The sequence below is a fragment of the Mustelus asterias genome, chromosome 2, assembly GCF_964213995.1.
Source record: "Mustelus asterias chromosome 2, sMusAst1.hap1.1, whole genome shotgun sequence".
Classification (NCBI taxonomy): domain Eukaryota; kingdom Metazoa; phylum Chordata; class Chondrichthyes; order Carcharhiniformes; family Triakidae; genus Mustelus; species Mustelus asterias.
Genome location: NC_135802.1, coordinates 7,543,885 through 7,568,389, shown reverse-complemented (window position 1 = coordinate 7,568,389; position 24,505 = coordinate 7,543,885). Strand labels below are relative to the sequence as shown.

The 24,505-nt window shown below is 45.1% G+C and overlaps 1 protein-coding gene across 2 annotated transcripts in view; it reads left to right on the top strand.

Moving 5' to 3' along the window:
* Positions 1-24,505, top strand: part of LOC144504882 (uncharacterized) — a 168,095-nt gene that overhangs the window by 118,541 nt on the left and 25,049 nt on the right. For both annotated transcript variants that reach the window (XM_078230634.1, XM_078230641.1), the window contains exon 7: positions 10,331-10,464. In XM_078230634.1, the coding sequence (XP_078086760.1) occupies positions 10,331-10,464 (134 nt within the window). The remainder of the gene's footprint in view (positions 1-10,330; positions 10,465-24,505) is intronic.

The following is a 24,505-nucleotide window of genomic DNA, read 5'->3' as shown; positions in this document are numbered from 1 at the left end:
AACTTAGGAACAGGAGTGTGCCATTTATCTCCTAGCTCTGAGAACCTGTTTCACATCGAAACATGGAAACAGAAACTAGAAGCAGTAGTAGGCCATTCGACCCTTTGAGCCTGCTCCGCCATTCATTTTGATCATGACTGATCAAAAAATTCAACATCCTGATCCCATCTTCCTCCCATTCCCCTTGATCCCTTTAGCCCCAAGAGCTACGTCTAATTTCTTCTTGATATCAGACCACATTTTGGCCTCAACTACATTCTGTGGTAGTGAATTCCATACCCTCTGGGTGAAGAAATTTCTCCTCGCCTTAGTTCTAAAAGGTTTACTCCTTATCCTCAAACTATGACCCCCAGTTCTGGTCTCCCCCACCATTGGGAACTTTCTTTCTGAATCCACCCTGTCTAATCCTGTTAGAATTTTATAGGTTTCTATGAGATCCCCTCTCTTCTAAACTCCAGTGAATGTAACCCTTACCGACTTAGTCTCTCCTCATCTGACAGACTAGAGAGGGGGCAAAACCTGACCTCCTCATGAGAAGTAAGGAAGGGCAGGTGACAGAAGTGTTAGTGAGGGATCACTTTGGGACCAGTGACCATAATTCTATTAGTTTTAAGATAGCTATGGAGAGTGATAGGTCTATCCTAAAAATTAAAATTCTAAATTGGGGCAAGGCCAATTTTGATGATATCAGACAGGAACTTTCAAAAGTTAATTGGGGGAGTCTGTGGGAAGGCAAAGGGACATCTGGTAAGTGGCAGGCTTTCAAAAGTGTGTTAACCAGGGTTCAGAGTAAACTCATTCCTCTTAGAGTAAAGGGCAAGGCTGGCAGTAGTAGGGAACCCTGGATGACTCAGGATATTGAGGCCCTGGTCAAGAAGAAGAAAGAGGCACATGACATGCATAGGCAGCTGGGATCAAGTGAATCTCTTGAAGAGTATAGGGGGTGTAGGAGTAGAGTTAAGAGAGCAATCAGGAGGGCAAAAAGGGGACACGAGATTGTTTTGGCAGATAAGGCAAAGGAGAATCCAAAGAGCTTCTACAAATACATAAAGGGCAAAAGAGTAACTAGGGAGAGAGTAGGGCCTCTTAAGGATCAACAAGGTCATCTATGTGGGGATCCACAAGAGATGGGTGAGATCCTAAATGAATATTTCTCATCAGTATTTACTATTGAGAAAAGCATGGATGTTAGGGAACTTGGGGAAATAAATAGTGATGTCTTGAGGAGTGTACATATTACAGAGAAGGAGGTGCTGGAAGTCTTAAAGCGCATCAAGGTAGATAAATCCCCGGGACCTGATGAAGTGTATCCCAGGACATTGTGGGAGGCTAGGGAAGAAATTGCGGGTCCCCTGGCCGAGATATTTGAATCATCGATAGTCACGGGTGAGGTGCCTGAAGATTGGAGAGTGGCAAATGTTGTGCCTTTGTTTAAAAAGGGCTGCAGGGAAAAGCCTGGGAACTACAGGTCAATGAGCCTCACGTCTGCGGTGGGAAGTTGTTGAAAGGTATTTTGAGAGACCGGATCTACAGGCATTTAGAGATGCAAGGACTGATTAGGGATAGTCAGCAATGGCTTTGTGAGTGGAAAACCATGTCTCACAAATTTGATTGAGTTTTTTGAAGGGGTAACCAAGAAGGGCAGATGGCCCGAAGAGAGGGAAAGACAATGAAGTTCAGAAAGGATAGAGAATCTGGTGAACTGATGCAGCGACAATAATCTCTCCCTGAATGTCAACAAGACGAAGGATATTGTTATCGACTTCAGAAAGCGTAGAGAAGAAAATGCCCCTGTTTGCATCAACGGGGACGAAGTAGAAAGGGTCGAGATCTTCAAGTTTTTAGGTGTTCAGATCACCAACAACCTGTCCTGGTCTCCCCATGCCGACACTATAGTGAAGAAAGCCCACCAATGCCTCTACTTTCTCAGAAGACTAAGGAAATTAGACATGTCAGCTACGCCTCTTATCAACGTTTACAGGTGCACCATAGAAAGCATTCTATCTGGTTGTATCACAGCTTGGTATGGCTCTTACTCTGCCCAGGACGGCAAGAAACTACAAAAGGTCATGAATGTAGCCCAAACCATCGCGCATCCAGCCTCCCATCCATTGACTCTGTATACACTCCCCGCTGCCTCAGCAAAGCAGCCAGCATAATTAAGGACCCCACGCACCCTGGACATTCTCTCTTCCACCTTCTTCCGTCGGGAAAAAGATACAAAAGTTTGAGGTCACATACCAACCGACTCAAGAACAGCCTCTTCCCTGCTGCCATCAGACTTTTTAATAGACCTACCTTGCATTCAGTTGATCTTTCTCTACACCCTAACAATGACTGTAACACTACATTCTGCACTCTCTTGTTTCCTTCTCTAAGAATGGTATGCTTTGTTTACGTTTTACGACAGTGGCCTAAGCCAGGAATCGAACCTGTTGGCGCTGTGAGGCAGCAGTGCCAACCACTATGCCACCATGCCGCCACCAATCTCGGCCTCTCAAAATGAATGCTAACAGTACATTTGCTTTCCTAGCTACCAAGTCAGCCTGTAAGTTAACCGTAAGAGAAGCCTGAACTAAGACTCCCAAGTCCCTTGTTGATTCTGATTTCTGAATTCTCTCCCCATTTAGAAAAAAGTCTACACCTCAATTCTTCCTACCAAAGTGCATAACCTCACACTTTCCCATGTTGTATTTCATCTGCCACTTCTTTGCCCCCTCTCCTAACCTGTCCAAGTCCGTCTACGTGCGGCCTCCCCACCTCTTCAATACTATCTGTCCCTTGGTCCTTCTCTGTATCATCTGCAAACTTAGCCACTATGCTCTCAGTTCCTTCATGTAGATCATTTATGTATAGAGTGAAAAGTTGTGGTCCCAACACTGACTCCTGTGGAACTCCACTAGTCACCAGCTGCCATCTTGAAAAGGACCCCTTTATCCCCCACTCTCTGCCTTCTACCAGTCCACCAATCTTCTATCCATGCTAGTACCTTGTCTCTAACACCGTGGGCTCTTAACTTAGCAGCCCTTCTGGAAATCCGAGTAGATAACATCCACTGGCTCTCCTTTCTCAAACCTGCTCGTTACCTCCTCAGAGAATTCTAACAGATTTGTCAGACATGACCTCCCTTTGATGAAACCATGCTGACTTCACCTTATTTTACCATGCATTTCCAAGTATTTTGAAATTTCATCTTTAAAAATGGACTCTAAAATTTTACCAACGACCGAGGTCAGATTAACCAGCCTCTAATTTCCCGTCTTTTGCCTCCCTCACTTCTGAGACAGGGGTGTTACATTAGCAACTTTCCAGTCCTCTGGGACCCTCACTGACCCCAGTGATTCTCGAAGATCATCACGAATGCCTCCACTATCTCTTCAGCTATCTCCTTCAGAACTCTGAGGTGTAGTCCACCTTGTCCAGGTGATTTATCCACCTCCAGACCTTTCAGCTTCTCTAGCACCTTCTCCTTTGTAATGGCAACCATACTTACCTCTGCTCCCTGACAGTCTTGAATTTTTGCTTTGTTACTGGTACCCTGTTACTGGTCCTGGATGTCTCTAAGTGGCTACGGGACATCCTGAAATGGGAGGGTAAACAGGCAGAGATCATTGTCCACATTGGTGCTGATGACATGGGCAGGATGAGGGAAGAGGTCCTGCAAAGACAATTTAGGGAGTTAGGTCGGGAGCTAAAAAAGCAGGACCTCCAAGGTAGTAATCTCAGGATTACTCCCCATGCCATGTACTAGTGAGGCTTGGAATAGGGAGATAGTACAGTTGAACACATGGCTAAAGAGCTGCTATAGGATGGAGGGCTTTAGATATATGGATCATTGGGGCGTCTTCTGGGGAAGATGAGACCTGTACAGGAAGGATGGGTTGCACCTGAACTGAAGGGGCACCAATACCCTGGGCGGGAGATTTGCTAGTGCTGTTTGGAAGGGTTTAAGCTAGTGTGGCAGAGGGGTTCGAGCCTGAACAGCAGGCCAGCAACTGTAAAGACGGGAAAAAGTGAGACTGAGATAAGCATAGCGCAGAGTAAGAGCAGGCAGAGGGAAGCCGCAGGGTCCCGTGGGACTGTAGGTCTGGAGTGCATTTACTTCAATGCAAGAGGTATAATAGGTAAGACAGATGAACTGAGAGCCTGGATTACTGCATGGAACTATGATGTAATCGCAATTACGGAGACATAATTAACAGAGGGACAGGACTGGCAGTTTAACATTCCAGGATATCTTTGTTTTGGACGGGACAGAAGGGGAAGCAAAAGTGGTGGAGGAATTGCATTGCTAATTAGGGAGCAGATCACAGCTATGTTGAGGGAGGATACATTGGAGGGATCTTGTAGTGAGGCATTATGGATGGTGCTCAAGAATAAGAAGGGTGAAATCACAACATTGGGAGTGTACCATAGACCTTCCAGCAGCCTGCAGGAGACAGAGGGGCATTTGTGCAGTCAGATACGGAAAGGTGTAAAAATGTAGGTTAATTATGATGGGTGACTTTAACTTCCCATGTATTGACTGAGAATCCCTTAGAGCCGGGGGCTGGAATGGAGAGCAATTTGTTAGCTGTGTCCAGGAGGGCTTTTTGATACAGTATATGACAATCCAACCAGGGACGGGGCCATAATAGACTTGGTATTGGGGAATGAGTTAGGCCAGGTGATCGATGTTTTAGTGGGGGAGCATTTTGGGCTTAGTGACCATAAGATTTCATAATTCCATAAGATTTTAGGTAGTGATGGATAAGGACAAGAGTGGCCCTCAGGTGAGGGTGCTTAATTGGGCAAGGGCCAATTAAGAACATAAGAACATAAGAAATAGGAGCAGGAGTAGGCCATCTAGCCCCTCGAGCCTGCCCCGTCATTCAACAAGATCATGGCTGATCTGAAGTGAATCAGTTCCACTTACCCGCCTGCTCCCCATATCCCCTAATTCCCTTATCGATCAGAAAACTATCTACCCTGATTTAAACATATTCAACGAGGAAGCCTCCACCACTTCAATGGGCAGAGAATTCCAGAGATTCACTACCCTCTGAGAGAAGACACGAATTACATCCAGATTAGACAGAAACTGGGGAATGTGGATTGGGAGCGGCTATTTGAGGGGCAAGTCACGTCTGACATGTGGGAAGCTTTTAAAGGCCAGTTGATTGAAGTGCAGGACACGCATGTCCCTGCAAAAATGAAGGATAGAAATGGCAGGATTCAGGAACCATGAATGACAAGGGAAATTGTAAACTTAGTCAAAAGGAAAAAGGAAGCATAAGATAGGTCTAGACATCTAAAAACTGACAAAGCCCTTGATAAGTACAGTGAAAGTAGGAAGGAATTTAAACGTGGAATTAAGAGGGCTAAAAGGGGCCATGAAATGTCTTTAACAAACAGGAGAATCCTAATGCTTTTCATGCATATTTTAGGAGCAAGAGGGTAGCAAGAGAAAGAGTAGGCTCAAGGATAATGGAGGGAAGTTATGCGTGGAATCACAGAAAGTGGATGAAATCCTTAATGAATACTTTGTATCGGTATTCACCAAGTAGAAGAATATGATGGATGTTGAGGTTAGGGATAGGTGTGTGAACGTTCTTGAGAACGTCAATATATCAAAGGAGGAAGTGTTGAATATCCTAAATCGCATTAAGGTAGACAAGTCCCTGGGGCCAGATGGGATCTATCCCAGGTTACTGTGGGAGGCAAGGGGTGAAATAATTGGGACATTAACAAATAACTTCACATCCTGTGCGGCACGGTAGCACAGTGGTTAGCACTGCTGCTTCACAGCTTCAGAGACCTGGGTTCGATTCCTGGCTTGGGTTACTGTCTGTGCGGAGTTTGCACATTCTCCTCGTGTCTGCGTGGGTTTCCTCCAGGTGCTTCGGTTTCCTCCCACAGTCCAAAGCTGTGCGGGTTAGGTTGATTGGCCATGCTAAAAAAAATTGCCCCTTAGTGTCCTGGGATGCATAGATTAAGAACATAAGAACATAAGAAATAGGAGCAGGAGTAGGCCATCTAGCCCCTCGAGCCTGCCCTGCCATTCAATAAGATCATGGCTGATCTGACGTGGATCAGTACCACTTACCCGCCTGATCCCCATAACCCTTAATTCCCTTACCGATCAGGAATCCATCCATCCGCGCTTTAAACATATTCAGCGAGGTAGCCTCCACCACCTCAGTGGGCAGAGAATTCCAGAGATTCACCACCCTCTGGGAGAAGAAGTTCCTCCTCAACTCTGTCTTAAACCGACCCCCCTTTATTTTGAGGCTGTGTCCTCTAGTTTTAACTTCCTTACTAAGTGGAAAGAATCTCTCCGCCTCCACCCTATCCAGCCCCCGCATTATCTTATAAGTCTCCATAAGATCCCCCCTCATCCTTCTAAACTCCAACGAGTACAAACCCAATCTCCTCAGCCTCTCCTCATAATCCAAACCCCTCATCTCCGGTATCAACCTGGTGAACCTTCTCTGCACTCCCTCCAATGCCAATATATCCTTCCTCATATAAGGGGACCATATAAGGGATTAGAGGGATAAGTGGGTAAACTATGTAGGGATATGGGGGTAGGGCCTGGGTGGGATTGTGGTTGGTGCAGACTCGATGGGCCGAATGGCCTCCTTCTGTACTGTAGGGTTTCTATGAAATCCTCTTTGACCACAGGCGAGGTTCCAGAGGACTGGAGAATAGCCAATGTTGTTCCTTTGTTTAAGAAAGGAAGCAGGGATAATCCAGCAAATTATAGGCCACTGAGCCTGACATCAGTGGTGGGGAAGCTTTTGGAAAAGTCACTGAAGGACAGGGTATATGCACATTTAGAGGAAAATGGACTAGTTAGTGACAGGCAGCATGGTTTTGTACAGGGAAGGTCATGTCTCACCAACTTGATTGAGTTTTTTGAAGAGGTGACAAAGAAAATTGATGAGGGAAGGGCTGTGGATGTAGTTTATGTGAACTTTAGTAAGGCGTTTGACATGGCAGATTGTTACAAAACTAAAATCACAAGGGATTCGGGGTAAGCTGGCGAGATGGACACAGAACTGACTTGGTTATAGAAGACAGAGAGTAGCGGTGGAAGGGTGTTTTTCAGAATGGGGATCTGTAGCTAGTGGTGTTCCTCAGGGACCTGTGCTGGGACCTCTGTTGCTTATAGTATATATAAATGATCTGGAGGAAAATGTGGGTGATCTGATTGGTAAGTTTGTGGATGACACGAAGATTGGTGGAGTTGCTGATTGTGCCGAGGATTGTCAGAGGATTCAACAGGATATAAATCGATTGGAGATTTGGGCACAGAAATGGCAGATGGAGTTTAATCCAGACAAATGTAATGCATTTTGGAGGATCAAATTTAGGTATGAATTGTACTGTAAATTGCAGAACCATTAGGAACATTAACATACAGAGGGATCTGGGCATGCAGGTTCGCAGTTCCCTAAAAATGGCAACACAAGTTACCAAGGTAATTAAGAAGGCATGTGGTAGGGCATTGGGTACAGGAGTTGGGAAATCATGTTGCAGCTATATAAAACCTTGGTTAGGCCACATTTGGAGTATTCCATGCAGTTCTGGTCACCACACTAACAGAAGGATGTGGAAGCTTTGGAGAGAGTACAAAGAAGGTTCACCAGGATGTTGCCTGGTCTCAAGGGTGTTGGCTATGAGGAGAGGTTGAATAAACTAGGATTGTTTTCACTGGAAAGACGAGGCTGAGGGGAGACCTGATGGATGTCTACAAAATTATGAGATGCATGGACAAGGTGGATAGTCAGAGGCTTTTTCCAAGAGTGGAAGAGTCAATTACAAGGGGGCACAGGTTCAAGATGAGAGGGGAAAATTTAAGGGAGAGGTGATGCATTTTGGTAGATTGTATCAGGGCAGGACTTACTCAGTTAATGGTAGGGCGCTGGGGAGAGTTACAGAACAAAGAGATCTAGGGGTACATGTTCATAGCTCCTTGAAAGTGGAGTCACAGGTGGACAGAGTGGTGAAGAAGGCATTTGGCATGCTTTGTTTCATCGGTCAGAACATTGAATACAGGAGTTGGAATGTCTTGTTGAAGTTGTACAAGACATTGGTAAGGCCACACTTGGAATACTGTGTGCAAGTCTGGTCACCCTATTATAGGAAGGATATTATTAAACTAGAAAGAGTGCAGAAAAGATTTACTAGGATGCTACCGGGACTTGATGGATTGAGTTATAAGGAGAGGCTGAATAGACTGGGACTTTTTTCTCTGGAGCGTAGGAGGCTGAGGGGTGACCTTATAGAGGTCTATAAAATAATGAGGGGCACAGATCAGCTAGATAGTCAATATTTTTTCCCAAAGGTAGGGGAGTCTAAAACTAGAGGGCATAGGTTTAAGGTGAGAGGGGAGAGCTACAAAAGTGTCCAGAGGGGCAATTTTTTCATACACAGGGTGATGAGTGTCTGGAGCAAGCTGCCAGAGGTAGTAGTCGAGGCGGGTACAATTTTGTCTTTTAAAAAGCATCTAGATAGTTACATGGGTACGATGGGTATAGAGGGATATGGGCCAAATGCGGTCAATTGGGACTAGCTTAGGGGTTTTAAAAAAGAAAGGGTGGCATGGACATGTAGGGCCGAAGGGCCTGTTTCCATGCTGTAAACCTCTATGACCCTATGACTGTATGTGCGGGGTAAGTTTTTCATGCAGAGAGCGGTGGGTGCCTGGAACGTGCTGCCAAAGGAGGTGGTGGAAGCAGGCATATTAGCAACATTTAAGAGGCATCTGGATGGCTGCATGAATAGGGAGGAAATAGAGGGATACAGACCGAGTAAGGGCAGAAGGGTTTTGTTTAGTGAGGGCATCAAGGTTGGCATAGGCTTGGAGGGCCCTCCAGGCTTGGAGGGCTGAAGGGCCTGATTTTGTGCTGTACCTTTCTTTGTTCTTTGTTACTGGTTTCTTCCACTGTGAAGACTAACGCAAAGTACCTATTCAGTTCGTCCACAATTTCTTTGTTCCTCATTTTCCAGTGGTCCGATGTAAACTCTTGCCTCTCTTTTACCCTTGATATATCTAAAAAAATCTTTTGCACTCTTCATTTATACTCCTAGCTTGCTTACCCTCATATTTCAGCTTCTCCCTCCTTATTTCTTTTCCAGTTGTCCTCTGTTGGTCTTTAAAAGTTTTCCAATCCCCTGGCTTCCCACTAAGTTTCACTACCTTGTATGCTTTTTTTAAACTTTTATGCTGTCCTTGAATCATAGAATCCCTACAGTACAGAAGGAGACCATTCGAGTCTGCATTCACCACAATCCCACTCAGGCCCTATTCCCGTAACCCCACACATTTACCCTGCTAATCCCCCTGACACTAGAGTCAATTTAGCATGGCCAATCAACCTAACCCGCACATCTTTGGATTGTGGGAGGAAATCAGAGCATCCAGAGGAAACCCACGCAGACTCGAGGAGAATGTGCAAACTCCACACAAAGTTTAGAGAGTGACCCGAGGCTGGAATTGAACCTGGATGCCTCGCACTGTGTGAGGCAGCAGTTCTAATCACTGTGCCATCCTGCTGCCCTTGTCAGCCATGGTTGCCTCATCCTCCCCTTAGTATGCTTAGTATACTGGCAAATAATGATTGAGTTAAAGCATTAAGTTACTAATTGGGCATGATTTTCCCAGCCCGCTGTGCTGCTTGAGCAGGGGGGCTGTAGCGGGATTCGCCACTGGCATCCAGCTGGTCTCGACTTTCCCAGGCCATTTTTTATGGCGTAATCAGCCTCGCGCCAGAAATCAGCGTGAGGTTGATGACAATATTTAAATCTGAATTTCAATATAATTAGCGGGCTGATCAGTGGTAAGGAAGGACATTGAGAGGCCAACGATGAACAGCCAGTGTCTATGTGCCAATCTCCCTACTGACAGATAGTAGCATGCGCAGTGGCCCGCTCAGCACGCTACTGCTGGCCTCTCGGGCAGGATTATCCCCCTCCTCCACCCTTACCGGCGTAAATTCCCCAGCAGACTCTGTGAAGCAGAGTGCTGGAAATTCAACGGACTAAGTATGCCGAAAAAAATGGGTGGGAAAATCTCTAGTTTCCCCGTCCGTTGAGCACTTAGTTTCTTTTTGGGGATCCCCCTCCCCATTGTTAATTTTTGGTTTAAAGTAGAGTGAAGAATGGTAAAATATGAACATGGTTTGTTTGGGCCCTGAAATAAGTCTTGGATTATGAAACTGTCAATCTTAACTGTCTTTCGGTTAATGGTTCCACTGGTTCACTTTGAAGAAAGTGAACATTTAGCTGAACTGAATGATTTACTACACTTTGATAAGATTCCACTGAATTCGATTATTTCTTACAGAATTGGAGACAATGGATCGTGTTCTTGGAGAAATTGCCTTTCAGTTAGATAGTCGAATTTTGACTTACATCTTCACTGATAAGATCCGATTGTATGGATTCAGAATAGCTGATATCAATGCCAATATCACTGAGGTCAGTCTGTTTAAGTGGAGCTCTATATATTTTTTTGAAGGGTTCAGGATACCTTTTTTTGTAATCTTATAAATTTCCAGCTCAGAAGGAAATTATTTTGCTCTCTCCTGTACCCCATATACTTGAATTAAGGCAGTTCTTAGGATTTTTTTTGTTCAGGGATTGAGTGCTGCTGGCAACACCAGCATTTGCTGCTGTCCCTGAATTATCTTTCAAAAGCAGAGCTGAGCCTTATCTTGGAATAGCTTTCACCCATGGAGTGTTGGTCAATTTACAGTGCTGTTAGAAAATACGTTCCATATTTGACACAGTGACTGTGGAGGAGTGATCATGTAGTTCCATGTTAAGATGATGTGTCATGATGTGGAGATGCCGGCGTTGGACTGGGGTGGGCACAGTAGGAAGTCTCACAACACCAGGTTAAAGTCCAACAGGTTTATTTGGAATCACAAGCTTTCGGAGAGCTGCTCACCTGAGGAAGGATTTTAACCTGGTGTTGTGAGACTTCTTAAGATGATATGTGGCTTGCACAGTAGCTTGCAAGTGGTGGTGTTCCCTCGTATCTGCTGCCCTTGTGCTTGTAGATGGTAGAGGTAACAAGTATGCAAAGTTCAATTAAAGAAAGCTTGATGATATGTTGCAGTGTATCTTGTAAGGGTACAAACTGCTGCCACTATATGCTGATGCCATAGGTATTCCATTACACTCCTGACTTATGTCTTGTCGATGATGGACAGGCTTTGAATTAGTCATTGCAGAATTCCTGACCGAGCTCTGACCTGCTCTTGTAGCCATGCTATTTAAATAATTATTCCAAATAAGTTTCTGGTCAATAAAAAGTTACATTTTATTTAGTAAGTAAGGCCTACATTAACGCTGCAATGAAGTTACTGCGAAATTTCCCAAGTCGCCACACTCCAGCACCTGTTCGGGTCAATCCACCTAACCAGCACATCTTTCAGACTGTGGGAGGAAACCAGAGCACCCGGAGGAAACCCACACAGACACGGGGAGAACGTGCAAACTCCACACAGACAGTGACCCAAGCCGGGACTCAAACCTGGGTCCCTGGAGCTGTGAGGCAGCAGTGCTAACCACTGTGCCACCCCAGGTTGTTCATGGTGGGGTATGCAGTGATGGTGATGACATTGAATATGAAGGAGAGGTGGTTAGATTCTCCTGAATTATGAAGGGAGAGGTCATTGCACGGCACTTGTGTTCTGTGATTGTTACATGCCACTTCTCAGCCCAAGACTGAGTATGAACATAAACTGCTTCAGTATCTGATGAATTGCAAATGGTGTTGAACACTGTGCAATCACCAATGAACATCTCTATTTATGATCTCATGGGAGGGAGGACATTAATGAAGCAGCTGATGATAGACACTAGCTCGAGGAGCTCCTGTAGTGATATCCTGAGGATGAGATACTTGGCCTGGAACCACCATAACCATCTTCCTTTATGCTAGATATGACTCTAACCTGTGGAGAGTTTCTTCCCTGATTCCCACTGATTTTAATTTTGCTATGGCTCCTGGTTCCCTACTTGGTCAAATGCAGCTTGATTTAAGAGCAGATATTCTGACCTTAACTTTGGAATTTACTTTTTTATCCATGTTTGGATGCAGGCTGCAATGTTGCCTGCAGCAGCATGGTCCTGAAAAACTCAAGCAGAACATCGGTGAGCTACTTATTGCTGAGGAAATTGAGAACAATATCAATGATGCCTTCCATCACTTTTCTGACTGGTCCTACCCCCCCCACATAGTTATCTATGTCATTTATATAAATGACAAACAATAGGGGGCCCAGCACGGATCCCTATGGTAAGCCACCAGTCACTGGATTCCAGTCACTGAAGCAGCCTTCTGTCATTTTGATTTGATTTATTATTGTCACATGCATTAGTATACAGTGAAACGTATTGTTTCATGCGCACTATATAGATAAAGCATACCGTTCATAGAGAAGGAAATGAGAGAGTGCAAAATGTAGTGTTACAGTCATAGCTGGGGTCTAGAGAAAGACCAACTTAATGCAAGGTAGGTCCATTCAAAAGTCTGACAACAGCAGGGAAGAAGCTGTTCTTGAGTCGGTTGGTATGTGACCTCAGACTTTTGTATCTTTTTATAAAGATGCAGTCATTGGATGGGACACTGGTTTGTGTGATGGATTGGGCTACATTCACAACCCTTTGCAGGTTTTTGCAGTCTTAGGCAGAGCAGGAGCCATATAAAGCTGTGATACAACCAGAAAGAATGCTTTCTATGGTGCATCTGTAAAGGTTGGAGAGATTCGTAGCTGACTTGCCAAATTTCCTTAGTCTTCTGAGAAAGTAGAGGCGTTGGTGGGCTTTCTTAACTATAGTGTCAGCATGGGTTGGGGGGGGGGGATCAGGGCAGGTGATCTGGACACCTAAAAATGTGAAGCTCTCGGCCCTTTCTACTTCATCCCCGTTGATGTAGACAGGGACATGTTCACCACTACGTTTCCTGAAGTCGATGACTATCTCCTTCATTTTGTTGACATTGAGAGAGAGATTATTGTCGTCGGACCAGTTCACCAGATTCGCTATCTCATTCCTGTACTCTGTCTCGTCATTGCTTGAGATCTGGCCCACTACAGTGGTGTCGTCAGAACTAGAGCAAGAAAATCGAGTTGGAGGAGAATTTGGCCACACAATCATAGGTGCATAAGGAGTATAGTAGGGGGCTGAGAACACAGCCTTGTGGGGCACCAGTGTTGAGGATGATCGTGGAGGAGGTGTTGTTGCCTATCCTTACTGGTTGTTGTTAGGAAGTTCAGGATCCAGTCGCAGAGGGAGGAGCCGAGTCCCAGGCCATGGAGTTTGGAGATGTGTTTCGTAAGAATGGTGTTGAAGACTGAGCTGTGGTCAATAAATAGGAGTCTGACATAGGTGTCTTTGTTATCTAGGTATTCCAGGGTTGAGTGCAGGGTCAGGGAGATGGCATCTGCTGTGGACCTGTTGTGGTGGTAGGCAAACTGTAGTGGATCCAGGCAATCCAGGAATTGATTCGTGCCATGACGAGCTTTTCGAAGCACTTCATAATGATGGATGTCAGAGCCACTGGACGATAGTCATTCAGGCATGCTGCTTGGCTTTTCTTTGGCACTGGGGTGATGGTCGTCTTCTTGAAGCAGATGGGGACTTCAGATTGCTGTAAAGAGAGGTTGAAGATGTCTGTGAATATCCCCACCAGCTGATCCACGCAGGACCTGAGTGCTCGTTCGGGTTCTCCATCCAGGCCAGTCACTTTCATGGGTTAACCTTCACGAAAGCTGCTCTGACATCTGCAATGGTGACCTCTGATACAGGTTCATCCAGGACTTCCAGAGTGGAGGCCATGCTCTCGCTGACTTCTCGCTCAAAACGGGCATTGAATGCATTGAGCTCATCAGGGAGGGGTGGGTTGGAGTTGGCGATTTTACATGCCTTCATCTTGTAGCCTGTTATGTGTTTCAGACCTTACCATAGTTGGTGGAAGTCCATGTGGCTAGCCTGGGACTCTAGCTTGGTCCGGTACTATCTTTTGGCATCTTTGATAGATCTCCTTAGATCGTATCTGGCTTTCTTGTAAAGGAAAGGGTCGCCTGACTTGAACGCCTCAGACCAGGACTTCAGCAAGCAGTGGATATCCATGTTCATCCATGGTTTCCGGTTGGGAAACACGCAGATTTGCTTCTTTGGCACACAGTCTTCTGCACACTTACTAATGTAGTCAGTTACTGTAGTGGCACACTCGTTGAGGCTGGTCGCAGAGTTTTTAAATACTGATCAGTCCACTGACTTCAAGCAGTCCCGTAGGAGATCATCCGATTCCTCTGACCAACATTGCACAATTTTCTTTGATGGATTCTCCCGCTTCAGTTTTTGCTTGTAAGCCAGGAGCAGGAGCACAGCCTTGTGGTCTGATTTGCCAAAGTGTGGGCGGGCGATAGAGCGGGAGGCACATTTGATATTTGTGTAGCAGTGGTCTAGGATGTTTGGGCTTCTGGTGGAACAGGAGATGTGTTGGTGGTAACTTGGTTGGACGCTCTTGAGCTTGGCCTGATTGAAGTCCCTGGCAACGATGAACAAGGCCTCGGGATGTTTCATCTCAAGGCTATTTGTAGTGGTGTATATTTCATCCAGCAATCTTCACATCCGCATGGGGTGGGATGTAAACTGACATCAGGATAACGGAGGTGAACTCCCACGGAAGGTAGTAGGGGTGGCATTTTAGAGTCAGTATTCTAGGTCTGGGGAGCAGAGACTTGCCAATGTTGCTGCGTCTAGGCACCACGAGATTTTGATTAGGAAGCAGACCCCACCTCCCCTCCCCTAGCCTTGCCTGAGGCCACTGTACAGTCCATTCGATGGATTGAGAGATCCTCTGGTTGTAGGGCACAGTCTGGTGAAGTGGGAGACTCCATGAAACAGAGCATACAGAAGTACCTCAGTTCTCTTTGGAAAATGAGTCTGGCTTTAAGTTCATCTAGCTTGTTCTCCAGCGACTGAACATTTGCAAGCAGTAAGCTGGGGAGGGGGGCCTTGGGACCGCGTTGTTTCACCCTCACCTACAGGCTTGCATGTTTTCCACGCTTCCTGGAGTAACTGCTTCTTTGAGCCTGGGAGATTGAGAGAGTAGTTTGCGGTTTTAAGGGTATAGTTGTGTCCAATGAGGTTCTTCGCTCTGGTTGGTGCGTGGATGGAGGATTTGTTGAGTTGCTTGCGGTTCCTGTGTCGATAGATATGTCTGTGCGATTGGATGTTCTGGGTTGCTGTCGGGCTGCGGTTTGGCTTTGCCGGTGGGTGGATATCCAGACCACGCTCCGGCGTGGACCGGTACGTGGATGACATCCCTGGGGCCATGATCACGGATGAGCCGATGGCCGGGTCCGTGTGTTGGCATCCGCTGGTCACTGCCAGGTCGGGGTCTTCCTTCGGAGGTCGGAGGATCTCTGGGCCTGCAAGTAAATTTAAAAGAGGAGTATTAGTGATTGTTAGGCACTTGGAATTGATTTTTAGGAGTGTGGGGCGATTGTAGACAGGGGGAGTGGAGGGAGTGCTTGGGGTCTGCAGGAGGTTGGAGCTCTCCGGGTCAGAGGGACTGAGGGCTGTGGGGGAGAGGGTTCAAGCCCAGGGATGCAAGTCTGGTTACCACCCTCTGTCTCCTACTGCAAAGCCAATGACGAATCCACCTTATCAGATTACTCTGTATCTCATGCCTTCTTAATAAATCTCCCATGTGGGATTTTGTCAACGACTTTGCTGAAATCCATGTAAATTACATCAACTGCACTACCCTCATCTACACACTTGGTTACGTGCTCAAAAAATTCAATCAACTTTGTTAGGCATGACCTTTCTTTGGACAAACCATGCTGACAATCCCTGATCAAACCTTGCCTCTCCAACTGGAGATAGATACTCTCCTTCAGAATCTTCTCCAGTAGTTTCCCAACCACAGATGTGAGACTCACTGGTCTGTAGTTCCCTGGCTTGTCTCTACAACCTTTCTTAAATAGTGGGACCACATTAGCAGTCTGCAGTCCTCTGGCACCTCCCCGATAAGAAGTTTAACAACACCAGGTTAAAGTCCAACAGGTTTATTTGGTAGCAAAAGCCACACCTACCAAATAAACCTGTTGGACTTTAACCTGGTGTTGTTAAACTTCTTACTGTGTTTACCCCAGTCCAACGCCGGCATCTCCACATCATGACCTCCCCGATGACCAGAGAGGAATTAAAAATTTGTGTTAGAGCCCTGCAATTTCCTCCCTCACCACCCATAACAGCCTGGGACATAATTCATCCAGACCCGGAGATTTGTCCACTTTTAAGCCCGCCAACACCTCCAATACCGTAAGACCATAAGATATAGAGTCAGAGGTTTACAGCATGGAAACAGACCCTTCGGTCCAACTTGTCCATGCTGCCCTTTTTTTAAAAAAACCTTTAAGCTAATCCCAATTGCCCGCATTTGGCCCATATCCCCCTATACCCATTGTACCCATGTAACTATCTAAATACTTTTTAAAAGACAAAATTGTACCCGCCTGTCTAGGAGCTGAATTAGGCCATTCGGTCCATCAAGTCTGCTCTGCCATTCAGTCATGGCTGATATGATTCTCATCCCCATTCTCCTGCCTTCTCCCCATAACCCTTGATATGTTTTATCGATCAAGTACTTATCTATCTCTAGATATCTTAAAGACACTCAATGATCTGTATTCCACAGCCCTCTGTGGCAATGAGTTCCACAGATTCACCACCCTCTGGCTGAAGAAATTCCTCCTCACCTCGGTTTTAAAGGAGTGTCCTTTCACTCTGCGGTTCTGCCCTCGAGTTCTCGTCTCTCCCACGAGTGGAAACATCCTTTCTACGTCCACTCTACCTAGGCCTCTCAGTATTCTGTAAGTTTCAATTAGATCCCCCTCATCCTTCTAAACTCATCGAGTGTAGACTGACTCCTCAACAGCTCCCCATATGATAAACCCTTCATTGCTGGGATCATTCTTGTGAACCTCCTCTGGACTGTCTTCAAGGTCAACACATCCTTCCTTCGGTATGTGCCCCAAAACTGCTCACAATATTCCAAATAGTGTCTGATTAGAATCTTATACAGACTCAACAGTACATCTCTGCTCTTGTATTCTAGCCCTCTAGAAATGAATGCTAACATTGAATTTGCCTTGCCAACTGAACCTGCATATTAACCTAAAGTCCTGAAGCAGGACTCCCAAGCCCCTTTGTGCTTCAGATTACCGAAGCCTTTCCCCATTTGGAAAATAGTCTACACCTCTATTCTTCCTACCAAAGTGCATAACCTCATACTTTCCTACATTGTATTCCATTTGCCACTTCTCTGCCCACTCTCCTAGCCTGTTCAAGTCATTCTGCAGCCTTCCCACTTCCTCCACACTACCAGTCCCTCTATATATCTTCGCATCAATAAATTTAGCAACCATGCCCTCAGTGCCATCTTCCAGAATGTATATGTGTAATGTATATAGTGAAACGTTGTGGTCACAACACTGATCTCTGTGGAACACCACTAGTCACCGGTTGCCATCTGAAAAGGACCCCCTTATCCCCACTCTGTCTGTCAGCCAACCTTCTATCCATGCCAGTACCTTGCCTCTAACATCATTGGCATTTAGCTTATTTAGCAGTCTTCTGTAAGGCACCTTGTCAAAGACTTTCTGGAAATCCAAATAAATCATGTCCACTGGCTCTCCTTTGTCTAACTTCTTTGTTACCGCCTCACATAATTCTAACAGATTTGTCAGACATGACCTCCCTTTGAGGAAGCTATGCTGACTCAGCCCTATTTTACCATGCATTTCCAACCACTCTGCAATTTCATCCTTAATAATGGACTCCAAGATCTTACCCACGACTGAAATCAGGCTAACTGGTCTACAATTTCCCATCTTCTGCCTCTCTCCCTTAAACAGGGATGTTACATTAGCCTTTTTCCAGTCCTCTGGGACCTTCCCTGACTCCAGTGATTCCTGAAGATCACAGCCAATGCCTCTACAATCTCCTGCGCTATCCCCTTCAGAACCCTGGGGTATAATCCATCCAGTCGGGTGATTTATCCACCTTCAGATCTTTCAACTTCCCTAGCACCTTGTCCTTAGTGATGGCCACTACATTTACCTCTGCCCCCCCCCGACTCTCTTGAAGCTCTGGCATGTTACCGGTGTGTTCCACCGTGAAGACTGACCCAAGTACCCAGTCAGTTCCTGTGCCATTTCTTTGTCCCCCATTACTACTTCTCCAGCCTCATTTTCAAGCAGTCCAATGTCCATTCTTGCCTCTTTCTTGCTTTGTGTATATCTAAGAAAACTCTTGCAATCTTCTTTTATATTATTAGCTAGCTTGCCCTCATAAGAACATAAGATAACATAAGAAATAGGAGCAGGAGTAGGCCATCTAGCCCCTTGAGCCTGCCCCACCATTCAATAAGATCATGGCTGATCTGATAGTGGTTCAGTTCCACTTACCCGCCCGCTCCCCATAACCCTTAATTCCCTTATTGATCAGAAATCTATCTACCTGTGACTTAAACATATTTAACGAGGTAGCCTCCACTGCTTCAATGGGCAGAGAATTCCAGAGATTCTCTACCCTCTGAGAGAAGAAGTTCCTCCTCAACTCTGTTCTAAACTGACTCCCCCTTATTTTGAGGCTGTGTCCTCTAGTTCTTGTTTCCTTTCTAAGTGGAAAGAATCTCTCTGCCTCTACCCTGTCTAGCCCCTTCATTATCTTATATGTCGCTATAAGATCTCCCCTCAGCCTTCTAAATTCCAACGAGTACAGGCCCAATCTACTCAATCTCTCCTCATAAGCTAACCCCCTCATCTCCAGTATCAACCTGGTGAAACTTCTCTGTACTCCCTCCAAGGCCAATACATCCTTCCGCAAATAAGGGGACCAAAATTGCACACAGTACTCTAGTTGCGGCCTCACCAGTACCTTGTACAATTGCAGCAAGACCTCCCTGCTTTTATACTCCATCCCCTTCGCGATAAAGGCCAACATTCCATTTGCCTTCTTGATCACCTGCTGCACCTGCAAACTGAGTATTTGCGATTCATGCACACGGACCCCCAGGTCCCTCTGCACAGTAGCATGTTGTAATTTTTCACCATTTAAATAATAGTCCATTTTACTATTATTCCTTCCAAAGTGGATAACCTCACACTTGTCAACGTTATACTCCATCTGCCAGATCCTTGCCCACTCACTTAGCCTATCCAAATCTCTCTGCAGACTTTCCGCATCCTCCACGCAATTCACTTTCCCACTCATCTGTGTCATATGCAAACTTTGTCTCATCTTCTCCACCCTTATTGTTTTTTTTGTTATCCTCTGCTTGCTTTTAAAGGCTTTCCCAATCCTCTGGCTTCCCACTATTCCTCGCCTCGTGGTATGCTGTTTCCTTTGCTTCTATGCTATCCCTGACTTCCCTCGTCAGCCATCCTTTCTCAGATAAGGACACCAAAACTGCACACAATACTCCAGGTGTTGCCTCACCAACACCCTGTATAATTGCAGTAAAACATCACTATTCTTATACTCAAATCCTCTTGCTATGAATACTAACATACCATTTGCCTTCTTTACTGCCTGCTGTACCTGCGTGCTTACTTTCAGCGACTAATGCACGAGGACACCGAAGGCTTGCATCCACCTTTCTCAACTTACACCCATTCATAGAACCATAGAAAATTACAGCTCAGAAACAGGCCTTTTGGCCCTTCTCGTCTGTGCCGAACCATTTTTTGCCTAGTCCCACTGACCTGCACTTGGACCATATCCCTCCACACCCCTCTCATCCATGAACGCGTCCAAGTTTTTCTTAAATGTTAAAAGTGACCCCGCATTTACCACTTTATCCGTCAGCTCATTCCACACTCCCACCACTCTCTGCGTGAAGAAGCCCCCCCTAATATTCCCTTTAAACTTTTCTCCTTTCACCCTTATCCCATGCCCTCTGGTTTTTTTCTCCCCTAGCCTCAGCGGAAAAAGCCTGCTTGCATTCACTCTATCTATACCCATCAAAATCTTATACACCTCTATCAAATCTCCCCATAATCTTCTACGCTCCAGGGAATAAAGTCCCAACCTATTCAGTCTCTCTCTGTAACTCAGCTTCTCAAGTCCCGGCAACATCCTTGTGAACCTTCTCTGCACTCTTTCAACCTTATTTACATCCTTCCTGTAACTAGGTGACCAAAACTGTACACAATATTCCAAATTCGGCCTCATCAATGCCTTATATAACCTTACCATAACACTCCAACTTTTATACTCGATACTCCGATTTATAAAGGCCAATGTACCAAAGGCACTCTTTACGACCCTATCCACCTGTGACGTCACTTTTAGGGAATTCTGTACCTGTATTCCCAGATCCCTCTGTTCAACTGCACTCTTCAGAGTCCTACCATTTCCCCTGTACGTTCTACTTTGGTTTGTCTTTCCAAAGTGCAATATCTCACACTTGTCTGCGTTAAATTCCATTTGCCATTTTGCAGCCCATTTTTCTAGTTGGTCTAAATCCCTCTGCAAGCTTTGAAAACCTTCCTCACTGTCCACTACACCTCCAATCTTTGTATCATCAGCAAACTTGCTGATCCAATTGACCACATTATCATCCAGATCATTGATATAGATGACAAACAACAATGGACCCAACACCGATCCCTGCGGCACACCACTAGTCACAGGCCTCCACTCAGAGAAGCAATCCTCCACAACCACTCTCTGGCTTCTTCCATTGAGCCAGTGTCTAATCCAATTTACTACCTCCCCATGTATACCTAGCGACTGAACCTTCCTAACTAACCTCCCATGAGGGACCTTGTCAAAGGCCTTGCTGAAATCCAGGTAGACAACATCCACCGCCTTCCCTTCATCCATTTTCCTGGTAACCTCCTCGAAAAACTCTAATAGATTGGTCAAACATGACCTACCACGCACAAAGCCATGTTGACTCTCCATAATAAATCCCTGTCTATCCAAATATTTGTAGATCCAAATATTCAAATAATAATCTGCTTTCCTATTATTGCTACCGAAGTGTGTTGAAGTTGAAACTTTTCCTGCTTCTTGACTGTGAAAGATAGACTCTACAAAATTTGTTTCGTCAATATAACAAGCATTTATTTACTAATAACTGCATGCAGTATATGGCTGAAACTTGGGGTCAGAGAGCAGTTGATACAGCTGCTGATTCTTCCACAAGTCCGCAATTACACAGAGAAACAGTTCAATATTTATACATAATCATCAGTTTGTGACCAGAGCATATTCAGGCATTCGATTAATAATAGAATCGTGAGCAATATCATTAATCAGGTTTTAACTTGTTGACCTCCCAGAACTCTGTCTCATTATTCATACCCTTATCTTGTCCTTTGGTGGAACAGAAGAAGGTCGGTGACTCCTTCCTCCCTGATCTTCTCTTGTTTTATTTACTCATACAGCCTTATTAACTCTTACAGGGATCTGGCATTTTGAAATAGCTTGGTCAGCGTTCTTACATTCATCATCATAGAAACCCTACAGTACAGAAAGAGGCCCTTCGGCCCATCGAGTCTGCACCGACCACAATCCCACCCAGGCCCTACCCCCATATCCCTACATATTTACCCACTGATCCCTCTAACCTACACATAAGGGCAATTTTAGCATGGCCAATCAACCTGACCCGCACATCTTTGGACCGTGGGAGGAAACCGGAGCACCCGGAGGAAACCCACGCAGACACGAGGAGAACGTGAAAACTCCACACAGACAGTGACCCAAGCCGGGAATCGAACCCAGGTCCCTGGAGCTGTGAAGCAGCAGTGCTAACCACTGTGCTACTGTGCCGCCCCATTATATCAGAGAGTTGACCAATTTTCCCAGCATGCTACTGCTTAGTTCGTACAATTCCACAAGTGTATATTCTCACATTTATCCACATTATACTGCATCTGCCAAGCCATATGCCCACACACTCAGCCTGTATAAATCATCTCTGCATCCTCCTCACAGTTCACCCTCCCACCCAACTTTATATCATCTGCAGATTTGGAGATAATATATTCAGTTCCCTCTTCCAAGTTATTAATATATGTTGTGAAATTGGGTAGAGTAATTGTAGATTGGGAGGCAGGACGTTAGAATTTGGTGTTTGTAAGAATGGGAAAATTGTAAAATGCTTGGGGGGGAAAGCATTGCCTGGTCCCTTTAAAAGGTGCTGCTTTTTCTGTGCTTAGGGATTTTTAAGAAAATGCAAGTACACAGGGAGCCCAAACTGAAACATTAGTATCGAAAGGCCAAGCAGTTTTTACCAACACAACAGGCGTTTGAATTTAGCCAAATCAGTTTGAATCAGGCATTTAGATACCAAAAACCTATTAAATTTAAATCTGATGGTTTTGCCAAACCAGGACCAATCCTATTGTAGAAAATATTGATATGTCATCACGGTGTAATGCAGCTTTAAGTTAAACACCTTCCAAGCATTCCAGTTTAATGAGACAAACAAGGACAGTAATTCAATTATTTCTTTTTTTAACACTTCTCGTACCAACTCAAACATGAACAGTTGCAACTCATTAGCTCTTTACTGAAGTTTAACTCTAACTGAACATCAACTTTCAACTGAACTTTAACTCTTAAAATGCACTTTAACATTAACTGAACATCAGCTTTAACAATTTAACTGAAAATAGATACGAACAAGTTTAGGAAAACCTTGGCCAAGAAATATCCTTGATGTAGAATCTATCTTCTTCTCTGAAGCATCCTTCAGGGTGCAAGTCTTCTTCTTGCGATGGTTGATCTCTTTGAGTTATCGCTGTCAAACAAAGGACTGCAGTGTCTTTTATCCACAATTCTCCCCTCGCTTCCGGAAGATTCCCTGTCATCCAGCCAACTATTTAACCAGAAACTGATCACATGGCTCGAACATCCAATGAAATTACTTTCGAATGATGCCATGATGCTTAGTTCATTTGACATGTCCCATACATAATAGCCATAAAAATCAGAGTCACATTGTCTCAGTTAATGTAAACAGCTTCCCTTTTCTGGGCCAACACAGGAAGCTTCAGATCACAGCTCCCAGACCAGAGCCTCTTTACGACCTGCATCTGGTTTTAATTTATAAGTTGACCAAAGTTCCCAGCATGCTTAGCTGTCAGCCAGAAATGCCATTTTAAAGCCACTATTGCCATTATTGTTGTCAAATTATTGTTGTAGCCATTCTTTTTCCGTCCACAACGGGTATAAGAGAAGGGGGCAGTGGGTCAAAGTAGAGCAATTGCCACCTGTTGGAGCAAACAGCTCTCAACACTCTCGAGAGAGAATCGCTGGCTCTCATAGCTTCATCTATGTCTTAGAGAAAGCTATTACCTTAAGGATAAAATTTTAAGGCAGAAATGAAGACCTTGGCAGGTTAGTGCAGATGAGAAATGGGGGTGGAAGTTCACCAGATTGTGCTGCCGGTAGAATACAGATAGGAAGTATTGCGGGTAGCACACAAATTACCTGTAGGAGGTCATCTTGGAGTGAGGAAGACTCAAGATACAGAAGCATTTTTATTGGCCTGGATTACGTAAAGATGTGGTTGAATTTTACCATACTTGTCATATGTGTCAGATGGTAGGAAAGCCACAAGCAGTGATATAACCAGCTCCTTTGATGCCAATTTCTGCATTTGAAGAATCTTTTACATGAGTTATAATTGATTGTGTAGGTCCCCTCCCTAAAACCAAAAGTGGGAACCACTATTAACTAAACATAATGGTTGTGTCCACCAGGTTTCCGGAGGCAATTCCATTACGGAATGGGTTGTGGAGGACTTGCTCGCTTTCTTTACCCGTTATGGATTACCCAGGGAGATTCAGTCAGTCAGACCAAGGCTCCAATTTTACTGCCAAATTATTATTGAAAGGAGGTCAAAGATAGTTTAGGCATCAGACACTTTACATTGGGTCTGTACCATCCTGAATCCCAGGGAGCAAGTGTCATCAGAGCCGAAAGACCATGTTGAGGGCTTATTGCCAGGATTACCCAAATGATTGGGATAAAGGTATCCCATTTATATTAGTTGCTATTACAGATGCTTCAAATGAATCAACTCAGTTTATTCCTCATTGTACTCGTTGGAATTTAGAAGGCTGAGGGGGGATCTTATAGAGACCGATAAGATAATGAAGGGGCTGGATAGGGTAGAGGTGGAGAGATTCTTTCCACTTAGAAAGGAAGCTAGAACTAGAGGGCACAGCCTCAAAATAAAGGGGGGTCAGTTTAGGACAGAGTTGAGGAGGAACTTCTTCTCTCAGAGGGTGGTGAATCTCTGGAATTCTCTGCCCACTGAAGTGGTGGAGGCTACCTCGTTGAATATGTTTAAATCACGGATAGATGGATTCCTGATCGGTAAGGGAATTAGGGGTTATGGGGATCAGGCGGGTAAGTGGAACTGATCCACTTCAGATCAGCCATGATCTTATTGAATGGCGGGGCAGGCTCG